At 64.4% G+C, this 18661-nt stretch overlaps 4 protein-coding genes across 4 annotated transcripts; 3 read left to right on the top strand and 1 right to left on the bottom strand.

Annotated features, from left to right (window-relative positions):
• Positions 1 to 557: 557 nt before the first annotated feature.
• Positions 558 to 1616, bottom strand: LOC134168219 (heat shock protein 30C-like). Its single transcript, XM_062627667.1, has one exon. The coding sequence runs from the start codon at positions 1273 to 1275 to the stop codon at positions 691 to 693; it is 585 nt and encodes a 194-aa protein (XP_062483651.1). The 5' UTR covers positions 1276 to 1616; the 3' UTR covers positions 558 to 690.
• A 694-nt stretch (positions 1617 to 2310) lies between these two features.
• Positions 2311 to 3084, top strand: LOC134168218 (heat shock protein 30C-like). The gene has a single exon (XM_062627666.1). It carries the CDS (start codon positions 2340 to 2342, stop codon positions 2946 to 2948), a length of 609 nt encoding a protein of 202 aa, XP_062483650.1. The 5' UTR covers positions 2311 to 2339; the 3' UTR covers positions 2949 to 3084.
• An 861-nt stretch (positions 3085 to 3945) lies between these two features.
• Positions 3946 to 10051, top strand: KAT2A (lysine acetyltransferase 2A). The gene is made up of 18 exons (XM_062627665.1): positions 3946 to 4239; positions 5292 to 5415; positions 5511 to 5656; positions 5901 to 5990; positions 6136 to 6317; positions 6579 to 6770; positions 6862 to 6968; positions 7083 to 7190; positions 7264 to 7400; positions 7495 to 7703; positions 7785 to 7911; positions 8163 to 8273; positions 8352 to 8495; positions 8569 to 8683; positions 8792 to 8828; positions 8950 to 9013; positions 9172 to 9256; positions 9433 to 10051. The coding sequence occupies exons 1-18, from the start codon at positions 3961 to 3963 to the stop codon at positions 9624 to 9626; spliced, it is 2451 nt and encodes an 816-aa protein (XP_062483649.1). The 5' UTR covers positions 3946 to 3960; the 3' UTR covers positions 9627 to 10051.
• Positions 10052 to 10735: 684 nt separating this feature from the next.
• DHX58 (DExH-box helicase 58) lies at positions 10736 to 14241 on the top strand. The gene is given in 13 exon segments (XM_062627664.1): positions 10736 to 10822; positions 10824 to 10891; positions 10894 to 11180; positions 11182 to 11214; positions 11367 to 11483; positions 11676 to 12009; positions 12089 to 12262; positions 12265 to 12311; positions 12435 to 12584; positions 12696 to 12857; positions 13102 to 13292; positions 13472 to 13568; positions 13779 to 14241. Coding segments are annotated over 13 exon segments (1923 nt in total). The 5' UTR covers positions 10736 to 10739; the 3' UTR covers positions 13959 to 14241.
• Positions 14242 to 18661: the final 4420 nt, after the last annotated feature.

The following is an 18661-nucleotide window of genomic DNA, read 5'->3' as shown; positions in this document are numbered from 1 at the left end:
CTTTAGCACAAACAGGCGTGCCTGCCTGCGTGTGTGCATACCTGCTGCCTGCCCGGGCCTGAGCAGGCTGTTTATGCACCGCCTGGATTTGGGATTTGCCCTCCCTGATGCTGGGATTGCGGCAGCGGCTCCAGCAGCCCCTTTCCAAGCTGGGGGGGGGGGGGTAAGGAGAAACTTGCTATAGTGGGGAGACCCCATACCCATCCAGGCTGCTCCATGTGGCTGTCCCCATTCAGTGCCATCATCCAGGGAGCAAGGGGCTATAGAGCTGGTGCTGGCAGTAGCATGAAGAGGGAGTGAAGGAGCCTGCTCCTAGGAGAGCTCTGGTTCAGGGGAGCGGGGTCCCCTTCTCTCTGCCTGGGGGATTCCTGCCAACCCCACCACGAGCAGCCTGGTGTTCGCAGGTCCCTTCCCTCCCTTAGGTCAGTCCCATTTTGTGCTGCCATGAAGCAGCATGAGGGGTTCTTCCCTCTCTGTCTGCCCAGCTCCGCTGGCACTAAGAACTGAGACCGGGACCCAGCCTCCCCATCGCCCAACACCAAGAGAGCACAAGCACGTTCCATGCAAAAGTATTTTTATTGGATACAAAAGCATTCCAGTGTAATGAAAACTGACATCAGTGATGGAGCTTGTCCGGGCTCACGCCCGGCACTCGCTCTGGTCCTGCCGTGGGCCGTCGGCTCCCTCCCGTTACGCCTGGGCTTTGGTGGCGGCTCCATCCTGGGCGGCTGCTCCGGGCTGCGGGGCTGCGGCGCTGACCTGGATGGGCACGTTCCTCTCCGGGGCGGCCGGCAGCGCCAGCCGGGGGGCCTCGATGCGGAGCTGCCCCTCCTTGGACAGGGAGCACGTCAGCGCCTCGACGTCCACCTCCTCGGGCACGTCCCACTCCCGCTTCAGCACCTCGTACTTGTAGGAGAAGGAGCCCTTCTCGTCGACGTTCTGCGTCTCCTTCTGCCCCACCAGCACCACCTTCCTGCCCACCATCTTCACTGACAGCTGCTCGGGGGTGAAGTTCTTCACGTCCTGGCAGATGGAGAAGCCCTCTCCGGAGCTCGGGGCCAGGGCAGTGCTGGTGCGCTGGGCTCGCTCCAAGGCGTTGGCTCCTTGGCTGCTCAGGAGCTGCTCGAAGCTGCTCATGAACTCCCGGGCTTTCTCCATCTCCTGCTGGAGCTCGGTGAAGATGGTCTCTGCGTGGGGCCAGAGGGTCCTCACGGTGCCCAGCTGGGTGGCCAGGGCGCTGGAGGCGAATGGTGCGAGATGCATTCGGCAAAGCATCGCTGCTGTTATTATTGCTGCTGCTGCTGCTGCTGCTGCTGCTGCTGTCGCTGTTGTCCCCTCTTCAGCGGGCTGTGAAAGCTCTGCCCCGGCTCTGCCGCTCGCAGCTTTTATTTCCCTTCCCGGGGGGCGTGGCCTCACCCCGAAACATCACATCATCCTGGGCAGAAGAGCTCAGCTCTTTCCAGCCCGTTCCAGTTCATTCTTCTTACTCATCCACGAGGAGAGGCAGCGCTGACGTCGCGCCCAGCATACCTTTGCCCTTAGTCTTGCGGCTCTGCTCTCCTGCCTTATAATTAGCAGCATCACCTCAGCCTCCAAACGGGATGCCTGAGCCGCCCCTGCCAAAAATCCGTGGCCTTTCCAGCTTCCCAGGCAGGGTGCGGGGCCGGGCTCTTCTCCTCCCTGCCTTCTCCCCCCTCATCTGTGCCCTGATTCCCCCCAGTCTGCAGGCAGGGGAGCCCCCTTTCCCCCTCCCACCCCTTTGCAGGACCCTCAGGTGCTTTGGGAGACCCCAGGCGAGATCAGGAATGGGTCCTGGGCCCCTCCCTGGGCGGGTGCTGAAGGGCCGGGACAGGACCGGGGGCGGCCCTGGGGGGGGGGGGGGGTCTGGAACGTGCGAGAAGCAGCGGGTGATGTAGGAACGCGTTGATTTGGGGCGGGACTGTCCCCGCTGAGCCCCCCTCTGCAGGGGCTCGTGGCCGGGCTTTGCTCGCCCCCCGGTCCCGGGGGTGCTGCTGTATCACGGTGTCTCTGCAGAAACCCGAGCTGCCCGCAGTGACCGCAGCTCCCTATTTGCGGCGTGTGACTCGTCCCTCGGAGCGGGCGCTGCTATTTCGGCTGCTGGATAATCAGCCTCTCAAAAATAGGCGATGGCTCCAGGAGGGTGCGTGGGGAGAGAGCGTTCTGGAAGGGGCACACCCCCGGGCAGGGGAGGATAAAACCCGCTGCTCCCGGCTGCACCCCAGCACCGCGACAGCCCCTGCACGGAGCAGAGCCGCAGCACACACCGGGAGCACACACCGGGAGCACACACCGGGAGCACACACCGGGAGCACACGGAGATGCTTTGCCGCTTGCACTTCATGCCGCCCACCTCCAGCACGCTGTTCCCCTGGCTGGGACCCGTCCGCACCCTCTGGCCACATCCAGGCACCCTCTTCGCGGAGCTGGAGCGAGAGCTGCGGCTGGAGATGGAAAGGGCTCGGGAGTTCATGAGCAGCTTCGAGCAGTACCTGACCAGCGGGAGCAGCGCCAGCCGGATCGGCATCGCCGCGGAGCGAGCCCCCAGCACCAGCGCAGCCCTGACCCAGGGCTCCGGAGAGGGCTTCTCCGTCTGCCAGGACGTGAAGGACTTTACCCCCGAGCAGCTGTCGGTGAAGGTGGTGGGCAGGAAGGTGGTGCTGGTGGGGCAGAAGGAGACGCAGAGCACGGACGAGAAGGGCTCCTTCTCCTACAAGTACGAGGTGCTGAAGCGGGAGTGGGACGTGCCCGAGGAGGTGGACGTCGAGGCGCTGACGTGCTCCCTGTCCAAGGAGGGGCAGCTCCGCATCGAGGCCCCCCGGCTGGCGCTGCCGGCCGCCCCGGAGAGGAACGTGCCCATCCAGATGGGGCCGGCGGTGGCGCAGTCCACAGCCAACACCGACGACGGGGACGAGAGGGCCAAGGCGTGATGGGGAGAGGATGGGGCCGGGCTGAGCCCGGCTGCCGGGGCAGTCTCTGGCCGCAGGGCAGCGACCGGGGGGGGGGGGCGGCTCTGCCCAAACCGTGTGGGTTTTTTTTAGCTATTTAATAAATATTCGTGACTTTTATGTGCTCTTCTCTGTGTTCTTTGCACCGCTCCCGGCTCTGCCCTGCAGCCTGACGGCAGCCTGGGCATCAGACGGTGCTGGCGCCTCCTCGCCACCGTGCCTCGGCAGAGGAGGGCGATGGAGGGGCTGCGGCCACGCACAGCGCCGGGCACCGGACCCGCATCTTCGCGGCGCTTCCGCGGCGCTCCCGGTCACCTTCACCGTGCCCCGGTGCTGCTGGCACCTTCCAGGGCCCTCCGGCGCCTTCGCGTCTCGTCCCACCGCCAAGCCACGCCCCTTAGCAGCGATATGGGCGTGGCCTGCCATAAATGGGCAGGCGGGGGCGGTCCCACTCCATATATGTACACCCGGAGGAGGGGTCGCGCTCCATTTCGGGCCAAGGAGGCGGGGCGAGGCGCTGCGGCCACACCCCCCGCGTTTGCATGGCGCGCCACGGCGAGGGGGCGGGGCATCATGCCAAATATGACTTGAGGGGGCGGGGCCTCGCTCCATATTTGGCGGAGGCAGCGGAGCGCGCCGTGAGCCCCGAGCTCCGCTGGACCGGGCCCGGGCCCGGTGCCGGTTACCGGAGGGGAGGCTCCCCCGGGGTAGCGATGGCTCCGCCCCGCTGGCCTCGCCCCGGGAGGGGCTCTCGGGGTGATTGGTCCCCGCCGGGCCCGGACCCCGCTCCTCCGTGCCCGGGTCCCGCTGCCCACAGAGCGCCCGCGGGGCTCAGCCCCGGCCCGGGGCTGCGGGGGGCGTGAACGGGTCCCGGGAGCACCGGATCCGCTGCCCCCCCCCCCCTCCCTCCGCCACCTCCCGCAGCGGCGGACTACGGATCCCGGCGTGCCCGGCGCGCAGGCGCAGTGAGCGCGGAGCGCACGCCGGGCCCGGCATGGCGGAGCCGGAGGCCGCGCAGCCCGGGCGGCCCCCGCCGGGCCCGGGAGCGGCGGCGGCGGCGGCGGCGGCGGCGGGGGGGGGGAGCGGCGGGGCTGGGAGCGGGACGGCGGCGGCGGGAGGAGGAGGAGGAGGAGGAGGAGGAGCGGCGGGGTCCAGCGACCCGGCGCGGCCCGGGCTGAGCCAGCAGCAGCGGGCGAGCCAGCGCAAGGCGCAGGTGCGCGGGTTCCCCCGCGGCAAGAAGCTGGAGAAGCTGGGGGTGTTCTCGGCCTGCAAGGTGCGGGGAGCGGCACCGGGGAGCGGTGCAACGGAGGGAGGCGTGGGGGGGGCAGGGGCGAGGGGATGCGCGGAGGGATGCAGGATGGGTGCGGGGATGTGCATGGGGGGGGGGGCAGGAGGGAGGGTGCAAGGATGCGCATGGGGTGCAGGAGGAGGGTGCTGGGCCATGCATGGGTGGGGGATGCAGGAGGGAGGGTGCAAGGATGCGCATGGGGTGCAGGGTGGGGTGCTGGGCCGTGCATAGGTGGGGGATGCAGGAGGGAGGGTGCAAGGATGTGCATGGGGTGCAGGAGGAGGGTGATGGGCCATGCATGGGTGGGGGATGCAGGAGGGAGGGTGCGGGGATGTGCGGAGGGATGCAGGATGGGTGCTGGGCCGTGCATAGGTGGGGGATGCAGGAGGGAGGGTGCAAGGATGTGCATGGGGTGTAGGAGGAGGGTGATGGGCCATGCATGGGTGGGGGATGCAGGAGGGAGGGTGCAAGGATGTGCATGGGGTGCAGGAGGAGGGTGCTGGGCCATGCATGGGTGGGGGGTGCAGGAGGGAGGGTGCAAGGATGTGCATGGGGTGTAGGAGGAGGGTGCTGGGCCATGCATGGGTAGGGGATACAGGAGGGAGGGTGCAAGGATGCACATGGGGTGTAGGAGGAGGGTGCTGGGCCATGCATGGGTAGGGGATACAGGAGGGAGGGTGCAAGGATGCACATGGGGTGTAGGAGGAGGGTGCTGGCCCATGCATGGAGGGGGATGCAGGAGGGAGGGTGCAAGGATGCACGTGGGGTGCAGGAGGAGGGTGCTGGGCCATGCATGGGTGGGGGCTGCAGGAGGAGGGTGCTGAGTTGTGTAAGGGAACTGCCAGGGCATCCATGGGAAGGTGCTGTGGGATATTGGGCTGCACAGGGGGCAGCTGGGAGAGGGTGTTCAGGTGCTGGGTCCTGCGGGGTGGGTGCTGAGGAATGCTGGGGTGGATCAATAGGGGTGGGTGGAGGAAGCATTGCAGGGGGAGTTGTGTGGCCGCTGTGGGACGCCTCCTCCTTGTCCCTCATCCCAGGCCAACGACGCCTGCAAGTGCAATGGCTGGAAGAACCCCAACCCTCCCACCGCCCCCCGCATGGACCTGCAGCAGCCGGTGACCAACCTGAGCGAGCCATGCCGGAGCTGCAGCCATGCGCTGGGTAACGACCACCCCCCCCCCCCCAGCTTGGGGTGCCGGGGACCCCCCAGTGCAGGGGGAGCAGTGCTGACCCCCCCCGTCCCGCTCTCACCACAGCAGACCACGTATCCCACCTGGAGAACGTCTCGGAGGAGGAGATCAACCGGCTGCTGGGCATGGTGGTGGATGTGGAAAACCTCTTCATGTCAGTGCACAAGGAGGAGGACACGGACACCAAGCAGGTCTATTTCTACCTGTTCAAGGTACGTGTGGGGCTGGGCACTGCTCGTGGTGGCGCTTGGGCAGGGGTCCCTTGGCATTGCCGGGGAGCTGGGGTCTGGCTGTGGGTGTCCCCCCAGGACCTGGAATACCGACCCTGGGCTGGGAATGACTGCTCCCGGCCTTGAATTCCTCTGTGGGGAGAGGTTTCTGGGGAAGAAATGGGCACCATGGGAGGTGGACCCGTTCCCGGGGCTTCAGTCACCGTGTCCCATGGTGTCCCCGCAGCTCCTGCGGAAGTGCATCCTGCAGATGAGCCAGCCTGTGGTCGAGGGGTCCCTGGGGAGCCCCCCCTTTGAGAAACCAAACATTGAGCAGGTGAGGCTGCTGTGAGGGTCACACCTTGCACTGGGCACTGGTCCTGTGGTTTGCTGCTCTTGCACGGCCCGCTCCCTCTTTGGGTGGCAGCACAAACGGTCGGGTGCAGCACCCGGTGCCCTTCCATCACCCCTTCGTCTCCCAGGGAGTCCTGAACTTCGTGCAGTACAAGTTCAGCCACTTGCCGCCCAAGGAGCGGCAGACCATGTACGAGCTCTCCAAGATGTTCCTGCTCTGCCTCAACTACTGGAAGCTGGAGACTCCATCCCAGTTCCGGCAGCGCTCGCAGAACGACGATGTGGCCACCTACAAGGTCAACTACACAAGGTGAAGGTGGGAGAGGGGCCGAGCCTCCTCCTCCTCCTTCCTCCTGAACCCTGGCTCCTGGCATTGTCGCCTCTCCCCCCTCTCCTGGGTTGTTGGTCCATTCGGAGAGCAGGCATCCAGTGGGACCCTGCTGCCAGACCACATCAGGCTCCTGCTCTTCTCATCCCTGCTTCCCTTCCAGCAGTGTTGTCCCAGGAGGGATGCGGGGCTCCGGGGATGCTGGTCCCAGCCCCGATCCTGGAGCCTCTTCCTGTCTCCTAGGTGGCTGTGCTACTGCCACGTGCCGCAGAGCTGCGACAGCCTTCCCCGCTACGAGACCACGCACGTCTTCGGGCGCAGCCTCCTCAAGTCCATCTTCACGGTCACCCGCCGGCAGCTGCTGGAGAAGTTCCGGGTGGAGAAGGACAAGCTGGTGCCGGAGAAGCGGACGCTGATCCTCACCCACTTCCCCAAGTAGGCGCCCGATGCGGGGATGGCCGCGGTGCGGCAGGGGAGGGTCCCCTCCTCGCGCACTGAGCGCGGGCGATGCGCTGCTCCCTGCCAGGTTCCTGTCCATGCTGGAGGAGGAGATCTACGGCGAGAACTCTCCCATCTGGGAGGCTGATTTCACCGTGCCGGCTGCCGAGGGGGCTCAGATGGTTTCTCGCCCAGGTATCGGGGAGCAGCTGTCCCTGCTCAAGGGGCTGTAGGACACAGGGACGGGGATGTGGTGGTGGCCGGGTGTGAGGAGCCATGGCACGCATGGGCATCGTTGGTCTCTTCCAGCCGCCGTCAGCACCGTGGCCGTGCCCACTGCTCCGCTCTTCAGCAAGAAGCTCAGCAACAGCAGCTCTGCTGCGAGCATGGACGCCAGCACCCCGGAGCCCCTGCCAGGTATGACCAGTGCAAGCAGGGACCTTCCTCGGTCCCTCCTCGTGCTGGACATGCCCTCTGCTCCGCGCTGCAGGGGAGAAGAGGAAGCTGCCCGAGAGCCTGACGCTGGAAGATGCCAAGCGCATCCGTGTCATGGGCGACATCCCCATGGAGCTGGTGAACGAGGTCATGCTGACCATCACGGACCCCGCTGCCATGCTGGGCCCTGAGGTACAGGCTGGGGGGTGATGAGGGGCTCAGGCTCTGGGTTCAGGCTCTCCCTATGGAGAGGGTGGTGGAGCCAGTGACACCCCCCCCCTCCCAGACCAGCCTGCTGTCGGCGAATGCGGCGCGGGACGAGACGGCGCGGCTGGAGGAGCGCCGCGGCATCATCGAGTTCCACGTCATCGGCAACTCGCTCTCGCAGAAGTCCAACAAGAAGATCCTGATGTGGCTGGTGGGGCTGCAGAACGTCTTCTCGCACCAGCTGCCCCGCATGCCCAAGGAGTACATCACTCGCCTCGTCTTTGACCCGTGCGTGGCTGGTGGGGGGGGGGGTATGGGATGGGGCTGGTAGTGGGGGTCCCCTCTCACCCTCGGCCGTGCTGCCCACAGGAAGCACAAGACCCTGGCGCTGATCAAGGATGGACGGGTGATCGGCGGGATCTGCTTCCGCATGTTCCCCACCCAGGGCTTCACGGAGATCGTCTTCTGTGCTGTCACGTCCAACGAGCAAGTGAAGGTGAGAGTGGGGAGGCATTTGATGGGCACACATGGGGGTCCCCCACAGCCCTGTGGGGCAGTGGGTCCCATGGTGGTGTCACTGTTACAGCCCAGGGGTGTTCCAGACCCTCAGGTAGCTGGACCCCTTCAGCACTGTCTGGTTCCAAGCAGCAGGAATTGCTCTGGGACATCTTCAGTGGCCTGTGTCCATGGCTGGGAGGGGGCTGTGTGTGTCCCATCTGATGGAGGGGGTCCCTCTCTCTTCCCCAGGGCTACGGGACCCACCTGATGAACCACCTGAAGGAGTACCACATCAAGCACAACATCCTCTACTTCCTCACCTACGCAGACGAGTATGCCATCGGCTACTTCAAGAAGCAGGTGAGCTCCCCCCCTGAGGTGGCTTCCCCCAGCCCTCCTGCCTCCCACATCCCCCCTCATTTGCCTGTTCTCTCCTAGGGCTTTTCCAAGGACATCAAGGTCCCCAAGAGCCGCTACCTGGGCTATATCAAGGACTACGAGGGAGCGACCCTGATGGAGTGCGAGCTGAATCCCCGCATCCCCTACACGGAGCTCTCGCACATCATCAAGAAGCAGAAGGAGGTACGTCCTGCGGGCAGGGGAGGGGTGCTGGCCCTGGGCATCCATCCCTTGAACCTCCCCCTTTCCCCCGCAGATCATCAAGAAGCTGATCGAGAGGAAGCAAGCGCAGATCCGCAAGGTCTACCCTGGTCTGACCTGCTTCAAGGAGGGCGTGCGGCAGATCCCCATTGAGAGCGTCCCCGGCATCCGTGAGTCCTGCCCGTGTCTGGGAGGGAAGGGCTGGGGCAGGAGGGCTCCATCCTGCCCCACCTGCGGGTGTGGGGCGGATGTGGTGATGCTGACACTTTGTCTTCCAGGAGAAACAGGATGGAAACCCCTGGGGAAGGAGAAGGGGTGAGTGCTGGGCTGTGGGGGCTTGGCTCGGGCTGCTCCTCGCTCCTGCGCTGGGATGGGGAGCTGGGGATGCTGGGATGGAATGAGATCGCCCACCCTGGGCACTGGGTTTGTCCTGCAGGAAAGAGCTGAAGGATCCGGACCAGCTCTACAACACCCTGAAGAACCTCCTGGCCCAGATCAAGGTGCGGGCAGGAGGGCACCCTGTGCTCCAGAGCCAGGCTGCCCTGGGCCATGCCCCCAGGGGGCAGATGGGGTGAACCAGGCCTGCAGGGAGCAGGACCCCCGTGTGCTGGAGCTGCCTGCACTCACTGCTGTACCTTTCCTTCTGCCCTATCTCCAGACCCACCCCAGCGCGTGGCCCTTCATGGAGCCGGTGAAGAAGTCGGAGGCACCGGACTACTACGAGATCATCCGCTTCCCCATCGGTAGGGGGTTGTGCCCAGAGCCCCGGGTGGGATGGTGGAGGGAGGGCTGGACCCCCTGGAGCATCATCACTGGGGCAGTGGGAGGCCCAGAACAGAGGGGGGGGGTGAGTCAGGACTTGGGGTTGGTGTCCGGCCCCATGGCTGGGGGGTGCCCTGACCCTTCCCCATCTCCCAAGACCTGAAGACCATGACCGAGCGCCTGAAGAACCGCTACTACGTCACTAAGAAGCTGTTCATCGCCGACCTGCAGCGCATCATCACCAACTGCCGCGAGTACAACCCGCCCGACAGCGACTACTGCAAGTGTGCCAACACCCTCGAGAAGTTCTTCTACTTCAAGCTCAAGGAAGGGGGGCTCATCGACAAGTAGGGGAGCTGGCCCCGACACCCCCCCCCCGCCCCGGGCACCGGCTCCCCATGGGAGGGACAGGGCTGCCTGTGGGGACCCAGTCCTGTGCTGCGGGCAGGGGCTGCTGGAGGTTTTGGTGCTGTGAGTGGTCTTCCTTTGGGGCATCAGGGCCTTGTATCCCCAAGCTGCTGCCTCTCAAAGGCTCTGGCAGGGGCAGTGCTGAGCTCCTGCTTCCTGGCACTGGTGCTTCCCTCCTCCCCAGGGTCGTGCCTTCTGCTGCCCTGACTCTCCTCCACAGGGCAGGGGCACACAAGTGCTTTGGGTTTCTGGTCCTGTCCACGCACAGGCAGCCCCTGCCCGTCTTGTTGAATGTATGGTGGGGCTCAGCCCTGCCCGCCTTGGCCTGCAGGCAGAGATGCTGCTCGTGGTCCAGGGTCGTGCTGTGAGGGGATGCTCTGTCCTTGGCCCCCCCCTTAGTTCCTGCTGCCTCTATCGGCTCTTTCCCTGCCTCTGCTCCAGACAGGGGCTCAGCTGCAGTGTCTACAGCCCCCTCCCTGCCTGCACAGCCCTCCCTGTCTGCTTCTGCTGCCCACTGGCGTGTTGGGTTCTGGCAGCCCGGGTCTGCTGTGTGTGTGTGTGTGTCCCCGGCATGGGGGTCAGTTCCTGCTCCCATCCCCTCTTGCTGTCCCCCTCTTTGGGTGCTGGGCTGGGGGGAACCCCAGTTGTCATCCGTCCGTCCCCCTCCCGGCTTGCTCCCCTCCTGCTGCCTTGTCCCTTGCGTTGTCATCCCTGGCTGGGTGCTGGTGCTGCTCCGCCCCTCGCCGGGATGGGACCGTCCCCGCCTTCCCCTCCTCCCCCCCCGTGACTTTTGGTTTGTTTTGATTTTTGGTTTTTTAAATAAACGTCCTTGTGCAGGCCCAGAGCCGCGGCTGATGGGGGGGGGGGGGGAGCCCGACGGGGCCAGCCCAGGATGGAGAAGGCGACTTGGGGGGGGGCCGGGAGCGGCTCCGGGAGCTCCGCTCGGTTTCGGTTTCTGTTCAGCTCAGCCCGGCCCCGGTGCCGGTAGCGCGGGTTCCGGTGGGGCGGGTTCCGGTGGGTTCCCTGCCCCGAGGGTCGCTTCCGATCGGCGGCCCCATGGGGCTCCGCGGGTACCAGCGGGACGCGGTGGCGCCGGCCCTCGACGGCCGCAGCTGCATCGTGTGGCTGCCCACGGCTGCCCGTCTACGTCTGCCGGCGGCGCCTGGAGAGCCGACGGGGCGGGAGGGTGGCGGTGCTGGTCAACAAGGTGCCCCCCTCACCCCGGTCCTGCTTCCCCCCCCACATCCCTGCCACCACGGGGCCCACGGGCTGGCTCTGAGCCGGGTGTCGCGGGTGCAGGTGCTCCGCTCACCCCGATCCCTGCCTTTGCCTGGCGCGGAGCTCTCGCTGCTGGTCATCGATGGGTGCCACCACACGCACAAGGGAGCCGTCTACACCAAAATCATGGTGAATTACCTCCAGCGCAAGCTCGGCGGGCAGCAGGACCTGCCGCAGGTCCTGGGTCTGACGGCATCGCCTGGCACTGGGGGGGGCACCCTCCTTTGAGGGGGCTGTGCAGCACATCCTGCAGATAGGTCCTGCGTCAAGGTGGGGTGCAGCGGGTGCTCCTTGGGGTGGCTGTTGATAACTTGGTGTGCAGACCCTGGGGAGGGCATCCCCAAGGCCGCCGGGGTGCTGCATTGCTGTGGGCTCAGGGCTGGAAGCAGGGTCTCACTCCCTCAGCTCTGCGCCAACCTGGACACGGAGACAATCGCTTCGGTGCAGGAGGAGGCACAGCAAGTGCAGAGCTGCGTCCTGCAGCCCAGGAAGCAGTACGACCTGTGCCAGGAGAGAGCGCAGGTGAGGGGTGCTGAGCACCGGGACCATGTCCTTCCACCCGCTTAGCTCAGGCCATGCTGAGGAACCGGCTGACCCAGAGCTTTGGTGTAAGGGTGCCATGCAATCAGCTCCTAACCCCGGGCTGTGCTCCGAGGCTGTCCCGAGGAGCACCATCCCCAGTTCCTCTGGTCCTGAGCCCCTCTCTGCTTTCAGGACCCCTTTGGCGAGCGGCTGAAGGAGGTGATGGAGCGGATCCAGCAGTACATGGGCATTCCCAGCCTGCCGCAGGACTTTGGCACGCAGCTTTACGAGCAGCGCATCCTGGAGCTGGAGAACAGAGGTGAGGTGGTGCGGGTGAGGTGGAGCAGGGCCGGTGGGCTTTGCCGCCGGACGCGGGTGTGCGCGCTGCATCTGCGCGAGTACAACGATGCCTTGCTGATCAAGGACACGGTGCGGATGCTCGACGCCTTCCAGTGCCTCCAGCAGTTCTATGACACCCAGGACGTGAAGGACCCCACCGAGCGGTTCCTCAGTGCCACGTTTGAGGGTGACGGAGGGGTTTGGAGGGGGTTGGATGCTGCATTTGGGGTTGGGGAGCCCCCCTGATGCCTTGCTCACCTGAACAGAGAACAGGGCAACCCTGCAGGTGCTTGCTGGGGACCGGCGCTATCAGAACCCCAGGCTGGACAAGCTGGAGGCGATCCTGCGGGGGCACTTCCAGCCGCTGGGTGCTTCTCGCGGCATCGTGTTCACCAGGACCCGTCAGGGCGCGCACAGCCTGCTCGGCTGGCTGCAGGACACGGCCTCACCGGCGCCGGTTGCAGCAGCCAGAGCAGGCCCATGATGCAGGTGAGCAGAGGTGGGGGGGGGGGGAAGGATGGGAGCGACCCCTCTGCACGCTGCGGGTGCTGCTGGGGCTCGGAGCCCCTGCGCAGCTGCTGAAGCATCGCCACGCTCTCCCGCCCCCCCCAGCATGAGCAGCAGGATGTGATCAAGCTGTTCCGCAACGGAACCCTCAACCTGCTCTTCTCCACCAGCGTGGCCGAGGAGGGCCTGGATATCCCCGAGTGCAACATCGTGGTCCGCTATGGGCTGATGACCAATGGGATCACCATGATGCAGGTCCCCGCGTGGGCTCCCTCCAGATGCTCTACCTGTCCCTATGGGAGGACATGGGGGGGGTAAGGGGAGGTCCAGCCATGTCCCTCACCGCATCTTGCCCTTCTACTGCAGGCTCGGGGCCGTGCCCGTGCTGAGAACAGCGTCTACTTTGTCTTGGCCAAAGCCAACAGCAAAGAGGTCTCCGGCGAGCTGCTCAACGAGGAGCTCATGGAGCTGATGGAGAGGGCGATCAGAGCAGTGCAAGCCATGCCAGAGCAGGAATACCGCCTCAAGGTGCGTGCTGGGTGCTGCCCTGGGCACCAGGAGGGACAGGCAGCTCCTGCCTGTGTCTGCCGCTTGGGCACAGCTTCCTGTGCTCTGGTTTTGGTGGCCTGCGCTTCCCTTGGGATGTGGTAGGGCGAGGTGCATGGAGCAGTGCCTGCCCTGCTCCTCGTGCTCTCCGGGCCACTGCGTCTGCCTGCAGCCGTGTCTCTTGCTGCCCGTGCCCATAGCCCTGCGCTGACCCTCCCCTGTCCAGATCAGGGAGCTGCAGCAGGCTGCCGTTGCCAGCTGGCTGATGAAGGAGGCCAGGATCAGCGAAAGGCAGCAGCAGCACGGCCCGGATACCGTTCACCTTCACTGCATCAACTGCGGCGTGGCGGTGTGCCGCGGCAGCGACATCCGCACCGTGGAGGGCATACACCACGTCAACGCCAACCCCAGCTTTGGGTAGGAGCTGGGTGCTGGTAGGGACAAGCTGCTGCTTCCCCCATCCACGATGGGCAGGACCCTGCTGCCAGCTCCGTCTTGGGGACACCGGTCCAGGCGGGGTTCAGAGCGCATGTGGCTGCCTGTTTCTGTGCCCTGGCCCATGGTCCTGAGGGTGTCCTTCGGTCCTTTCCTTGCAGGTTGCACTACCGAGTTTCCTCAGGGAAAATCCAGTCCCAGAGGGCTTTCAAAGACTGGGAGCTGGGCTGCCGCATCGCGTGTAGTGGGTGCAGCCAGGTGAGTGCTGCAGTGCCATGGGAGCTGGTGGGGCAGCAGGGGCCAGGCTTGTGCCCCAGCTCCTGGCTGAGGAATGGAGCTGTGGGTCCCTTCTGCACCTTCCTGTGTGATGCGTGTGCTGCACACGTGGGATGCAGACATGGGCTCTTGTCCCCAAAGGGGATGTACCCCACTGCCGGCTGTGTGACGGTCCTCTCCCTGCCCACACAGGACTGGGGAATGGAGATGCTCTACCGGCAGGTGAAGCTGCCCATCCTCAGCATCAAGAACTTCGTGGTAGAGACACCAGCTGAGAAGAGCAGGTACAAGAAATGGAGCGCTGTGACATTCCCCATCGAGGAGTTTGACTACCTGCAGTACTGCTCCGACACCTATGGACAGTCCTTCTAGCACAGGCTCTGCTCCCTCTCCGGTCACCTTCGGCATTGGAGTCTCCATCCCAAGCCACAGCTTGCTCCTCTTTTCCTCACTGGCCCGAGCCACTGCAGCACATCCCTTTGCCGGAGCCTGTGACTGCAGGAGGAGACTTTGCTGTGCCCACGCAGAAAGGATGGGACCCTGAGATGGGAAAGCTCCCAGACCCTTCCCTGCCTGCTGGTGGCTGCTCTCCATGCTCCTGCCTTCCCCTGCTGCCCCCCCAGCACTGCTGGGATCTGGGGCTGTCTCCACAACCCTGCCGGTGGCCCAGGGGCCCAGGGACGTGGCCCAGCATTGCTCTGGCAGCCTCCAGCCTGCTCCGTGAATCTGATGGGTCTCATTAAAGACGTGTGTGAGCTGGAGCAAGGGAAGAGTCAGCAGCTTCACTCCTCGTGAGAGCTCGCCGTGCGCAGGCAGCTCCCTATGGGACCACCCCATTGTCGGGTGGAGAAACAGATCCCCCCCCATGCTGCCAGCACAGGGGATCCCAGGAAGGCGCCTGTGTGGGGCTGCCCCAGTCGTCTCCCTCCCTGCGGCCCCACTGCACCCTCCTGAAGACTGAACCTTCCAGGGGCCCAGGACAAGGCTCGGTGCCTCCAGGGCAGCTCAGCCCTGTGGGATCGCAGCCAGAGCCGCGGATGGACTTGACCTTCAGGCAGAAATCACAGAACCCCCCCTGGTTTGTGTTGAGGGGCCCTTAAAGCTCCTCCAGCTCCAACCCCTTCCACTGGAGCAGCTTGCTCCGAGCCCCTGTGTCCAACCTGGCCTTGAGCACTGCCAGGGATGGGGCAGCCACAGCTTCTCTGGGCACCCTGTGCCAGCGCCTCAGCACCCTCACAGGGAAGAGCTTCCCAAATGAAAGCCTGAGCTCAGCCCGACCCGGATCGGGGGGGGGCCGGGTTCCGCGTCCCCCCCGATGCTCTCCCGCCGCCGGTCGCTAGAGGGAAGCCCCGTCCCGGCCACGGGGTGAGGGCGATGCCCGGGGGTGCCGTCGGGGGGAGGCTCAGCCGGTGCCGCTGCTCCGTGCGCGCCCCTTCCCCGAGGGGTCCGGGGCCGGCCCGGGGACCTCCTGCTCCGGTGGCCGCTGTCTGCCGGCGCTCCCAGCCCAGCCCACCGGGCACAAGGACCCTTTCCACCGGTCCCCATGGGCGCAGCGGCACCGGGATGCCCGGGTGGGATCCGTGTCCCGAGCAGGTCCCCTCTCGATGCAGGACCCTCGCAGCGGCCCCGCAGCACCGCGCACTTCGCTCCAGGAAGGACGAGGAGCCTGGAGCAGAGTTGCGGCTCCTGCCCGTAATGGGGCTTAGCCCAGTTTCAGGTGGTGGCAGCCCCGGGGGAAACATGAAACCAACCTCCCGCTCATCAGAAAGTGGGTAATGAGGCCGTTCGAGTTATTTGTAGCTCTCTATGGGCTGGGATGGCCTCTCCTGCCTCTCCCCAGGCAGAATCCCTCCTGCAGGGACCCCAGATCGTTTCGCTAAACTCAAACTGCCCTGATTTGCGCACGGAGAATCCAGGCTGTGCGTTAACCTGATGGGTGCCTGCAGCTCTGGGTGCTGCGAGCTCTTCACCAGCCTGGGTGGATTTGGTGAAAACCCCCAGATCTGGTTGCTCAAACCCAGCATTTCTGCAACGTTGATCCAAACTCACCCATTTTGAGGGGGTGGCCCCGACCCCAGGGGATGCAGGACCAGGACAGCAGCACTCTGCGGGGCTCTGCAGGCTTTGCAAGTGAGTCTGCATCCAGCCTCTGCTTGTTCCTCCCTGTGCATCTCTGCTTCGATGCCAGCCCCATCTGGCTTCTGCTTCCCAGGAGCTCGGTCACCTTGGGCCTGGCAGCAGGGAGCAGCCGAGCTGCAGCAATTGCTGCTGTGACCTTGGCTGGTGTCCTTCAGAGCCAGCATCCTTCAGAGCTGGTGTCCTTCAGAGCCAGCATCCTTCAGAGCTGGTGTCCTTCAGAGCCGGTGCCCTTCAGAGCCAGTGCCCTTCAGAGCTGGCGCCCTTCAGAGCTGGTGCCCTTCAGAGCCAGCATCCTTCAGAGCTGGTGCCCTTCAGAGCCGGTGCCCTTCAGAGCTGGTGTCCTTCAGAGCCAGTGCCCTTCAGAGCCGGTGCCCTTCAGAGCTGGTGTCCTTCAGAGCTGGTGTCCTTCAGAGCCAGCATCCTTCAGAGCTGGTGCCCTTCAGAGCCAGCATCCTTCAGAGCTGGTGCCCTTCAGAGCTGGTGTCCTTCAGAACCGGTGCCCTTCAGAGCTGGTGTCCTTCAGAGCCAGTGCCCTTCAGAGCCAGCATCCTTCAGAGCTGGTGCCCTTCAGAGCTGGTGTCCTTCAGAGACAGCATCCCTCAGAGCTGGTGCCCTTCAGAGCTGGTGCCCTTCAGAGCTGGTGTCCTTCAGAGCTGGTGCCCTTCAGAGCCAGCATCTCTCAGAGCTGGTGTCCTTCAGAGCCAGCATCCTTCAGAGCTGGTGCCCTTCAGAGCTGGTGCCCTTCAGAGCTGGTGTCCTTCAGAGCTGGGCTCATGCGGCCGAGTCCCAGGCTGTGTGAGGGTGCGGGGATAAGCATCCCTGTGACCCCATTAATCCACCTCCTCCGAGCACGCTCTCCCTGCATCCTTCAGCCCAGGCAGAGGCAGTGGTGGTTGCTCCCCTTTGATCAGCCATTCCCATCTCTCCTGCATCGATCAGGTCTGGGGTGCACTGATAACCCGCTTCCAGAGCCACAGGGACTCAGGGAGGCTGGAATTCTGTGTCTGATGAGGTCTGCAGGTCATGGGGCTGCCCAAGCGCATCCCCAGCCCGCTCCCAGCAGGCTCCCTCCATGCACTTGGCAGCATCTTTGCTTTGCACCCCTGCCTTGGGTCAGACCTCTGGCTTGGGGGCCCTCTGCCCCATGGCACAGTGTGGCTGTGCCCCCATGGAGTATGGCAGATGTCCTGGCAGCACTGGTTTGGCTTCTGTGCTCAAACCAGGCTGAAGCCCCACTTCATCACTCCAATTGCCCTGTCCACAGCCAGGCATTAGAGAGAGCTGCTGGACCGGTTCTTACACACTAAAATACCCCCTGCCAACAGCCTCTGGATCTAAGTCTGTGGCTTGGAACATCTTTGCTTATCTCAGCTCCCTGAGGCACTTATGTTCCCGGCCATCATAACTCCCTGCCTGTAAGTGGAGCCAGGCACCATCAGCCCCACAGCAAACAGCTCCTGCAGTGGGTTTGCCTGGCAAAAGTGGGATGAAGGTGATGGTGTGGGGACGGGCACAGCGCCGGCAGCACCCTTAGGCTCCGGCAGCCGTGTGCTCCCAGACCGGAGCGAGGGCAATGCAACGACTTCTTTTTATACATCCCATTTCATTTATCACCAGTGCATCGGGAAGCAGCAATTCACCTTTCAATGCACCAGCTGAAAAAGCCTCCGGCTCTGCTCGGCTTGGCAGCAGCACGGATTGGCCCTTTCCCCAGGCTGGGTGTTTAGCAGAGACTTAGAACTCAATCTGTTTAGCTTATCAAAAAGTAGCCTGAGATGTGACTTGATTACAGCACACAAGTACCTTCCCAGGGAGAAAACTGCCGGGTATTAAAGGGCTCTTTAACGCAGGGATAATAAGAACCGAGGGCTTGAAGATAAAGTCAGACAGATTGAAACTCAAAATGAAGTCCAGGTCTGCAGCAAGGAGGGTGCGGAGCAGCCAAGCAGGATCCCTGCGCATCCCTCTCCGATGATGCCCTGGGTGGACTGCAGGTACCCGGGGCTGGGGGTTCTCATCCCGGGGGACTCCATCCTGCCCCGCTGGCTCTGGTCCTGCGTGGATGCAGCTCCTACAGCAGCAGGATGAGGGCCTGGATTTTGCTTCCCAGGCACATCTGAAGCTCTTGCTGTCGCGTGGTGTCTCTGCTGGAGGCCGGGAGCGCGTCAGCCCCAGAGGTGACCTTTGCTGGGACAGCTGGAGCCTCCCGCTCTGTACCAGGGGAAATTCCAGCCGGCTGAAAACTGCTCATCCTGGAGGAACTCGATCCTGGCAACCAGAACCTCCTCTTCCCACTGCCAGGAGCGCGGCACCCCGCAAAGCGTGCGGGGCCGTCCCCGTCTTGCTCAGCCCCACAACCAGCGCCTGCCCATCTGATGATTCCCCTGGGATGTGAGCGAGTCGGGTTGCCAGTGGGTTAAACGTGGGGATTAGCATCAAACAATTCCCCTCCTGGCCCAAGCGGGGAGGCAGGAAATAGAATCACCGCAGTTTCATCCTGCTCGGGCTACAAATGCTCCCTGGCGTGTAGCTGGGTGATGCCAGTGCATCAAAAACGGGGGTGAAAGAGGCATGAGGGCCTGCATTTGGGTTGTGCATCATCAGGACACGGGGAAGGGAAGGGATGCAGCACCCAGTGGGTGCTGGCACAGCCCGGGGCCCACGGCACGAGAGGAAAGGTTGGAAAAATCCCAAACAACATCTCATGCGCTAAATCTCAGCTTGTGATTCTGAGAGCCGGCTTTATAATGGGATCTGTCAGAAACCCGTCACGCTTCATGTGCAGCTGCCAGCGGGCTCTGCCCCTCTCCAGCTTGAGGAGAGATGGGGCAGCCCCTGCTTTGGCCTGGTGACCCCTTGAGTGGTGCCTCAGTTTCCCTCTCTGCTGCCATGGGAGGCAGTGGGACGATGCCGGTGCCGCTGCAGCCGTGGGAGCC

Source organism: Pezoporus occidentalis, unplaced genomic scaffold (genome assembly GCF_034315485.1).
Source record: "Pezoporus occidentalis ecotype Australia unplaced genomic scaffold, CSIRO_AGI_Poc_V1 ctg304, whole genome shotgun sequence".
Classification (NCBI taxonomy): domain Eukaryota; kingdom Metazoa; phylum Chordata; class Aves; order Psittaciformes; family Psittacidae; genus Pezoporus; species Pezoporus occidentalis.
Note: the sequence above shows the minus strand (reverse complement) of the source record. Positions and strands in the feature narration are given on the sequence as shown.

Excerpts from the sequence above, each read along its gene's own strand:
- LOC134168219 (XM_062627667.1), bottom strand. The coding sequence starts at position 1,275 with ATGCTTTGCCGAATGCATCTCGCACCATTCGCCTCCAGCGCCCTGGCC.
- LOC134168218 (XM_062627666.1), top strand. The coding sequence starts at position 2,340 with ATGCTTTGCCGCTTGCACTTCATGCCGCCCACCTCCAGCACGCTGTTC.
- KAT2A (XM_062627665.1), top strand. The coding sequence starts at position 3,961 with ATGGCGGAGCCGGAGGCCGCGCAGCCCGGGCGGCCCCCGCCGGGCCCG. Across the intron at positions 7,191-7,263 it reads CACCCCGGAGCCCCTGCCAG|GGGAGAAGAGGAAGCTGCCC; the intron begins GTATGACCAGTG and ends TCCGCGCTGCAG. Across the intron at positions 8,274-8,351 it reads TCGGCTACTTCAAGAAGCAG|GGCTTTTCCAAGGACATCAA; the intron begins GTGAGCTCCCCC and ends GTTCTCTCCTAG.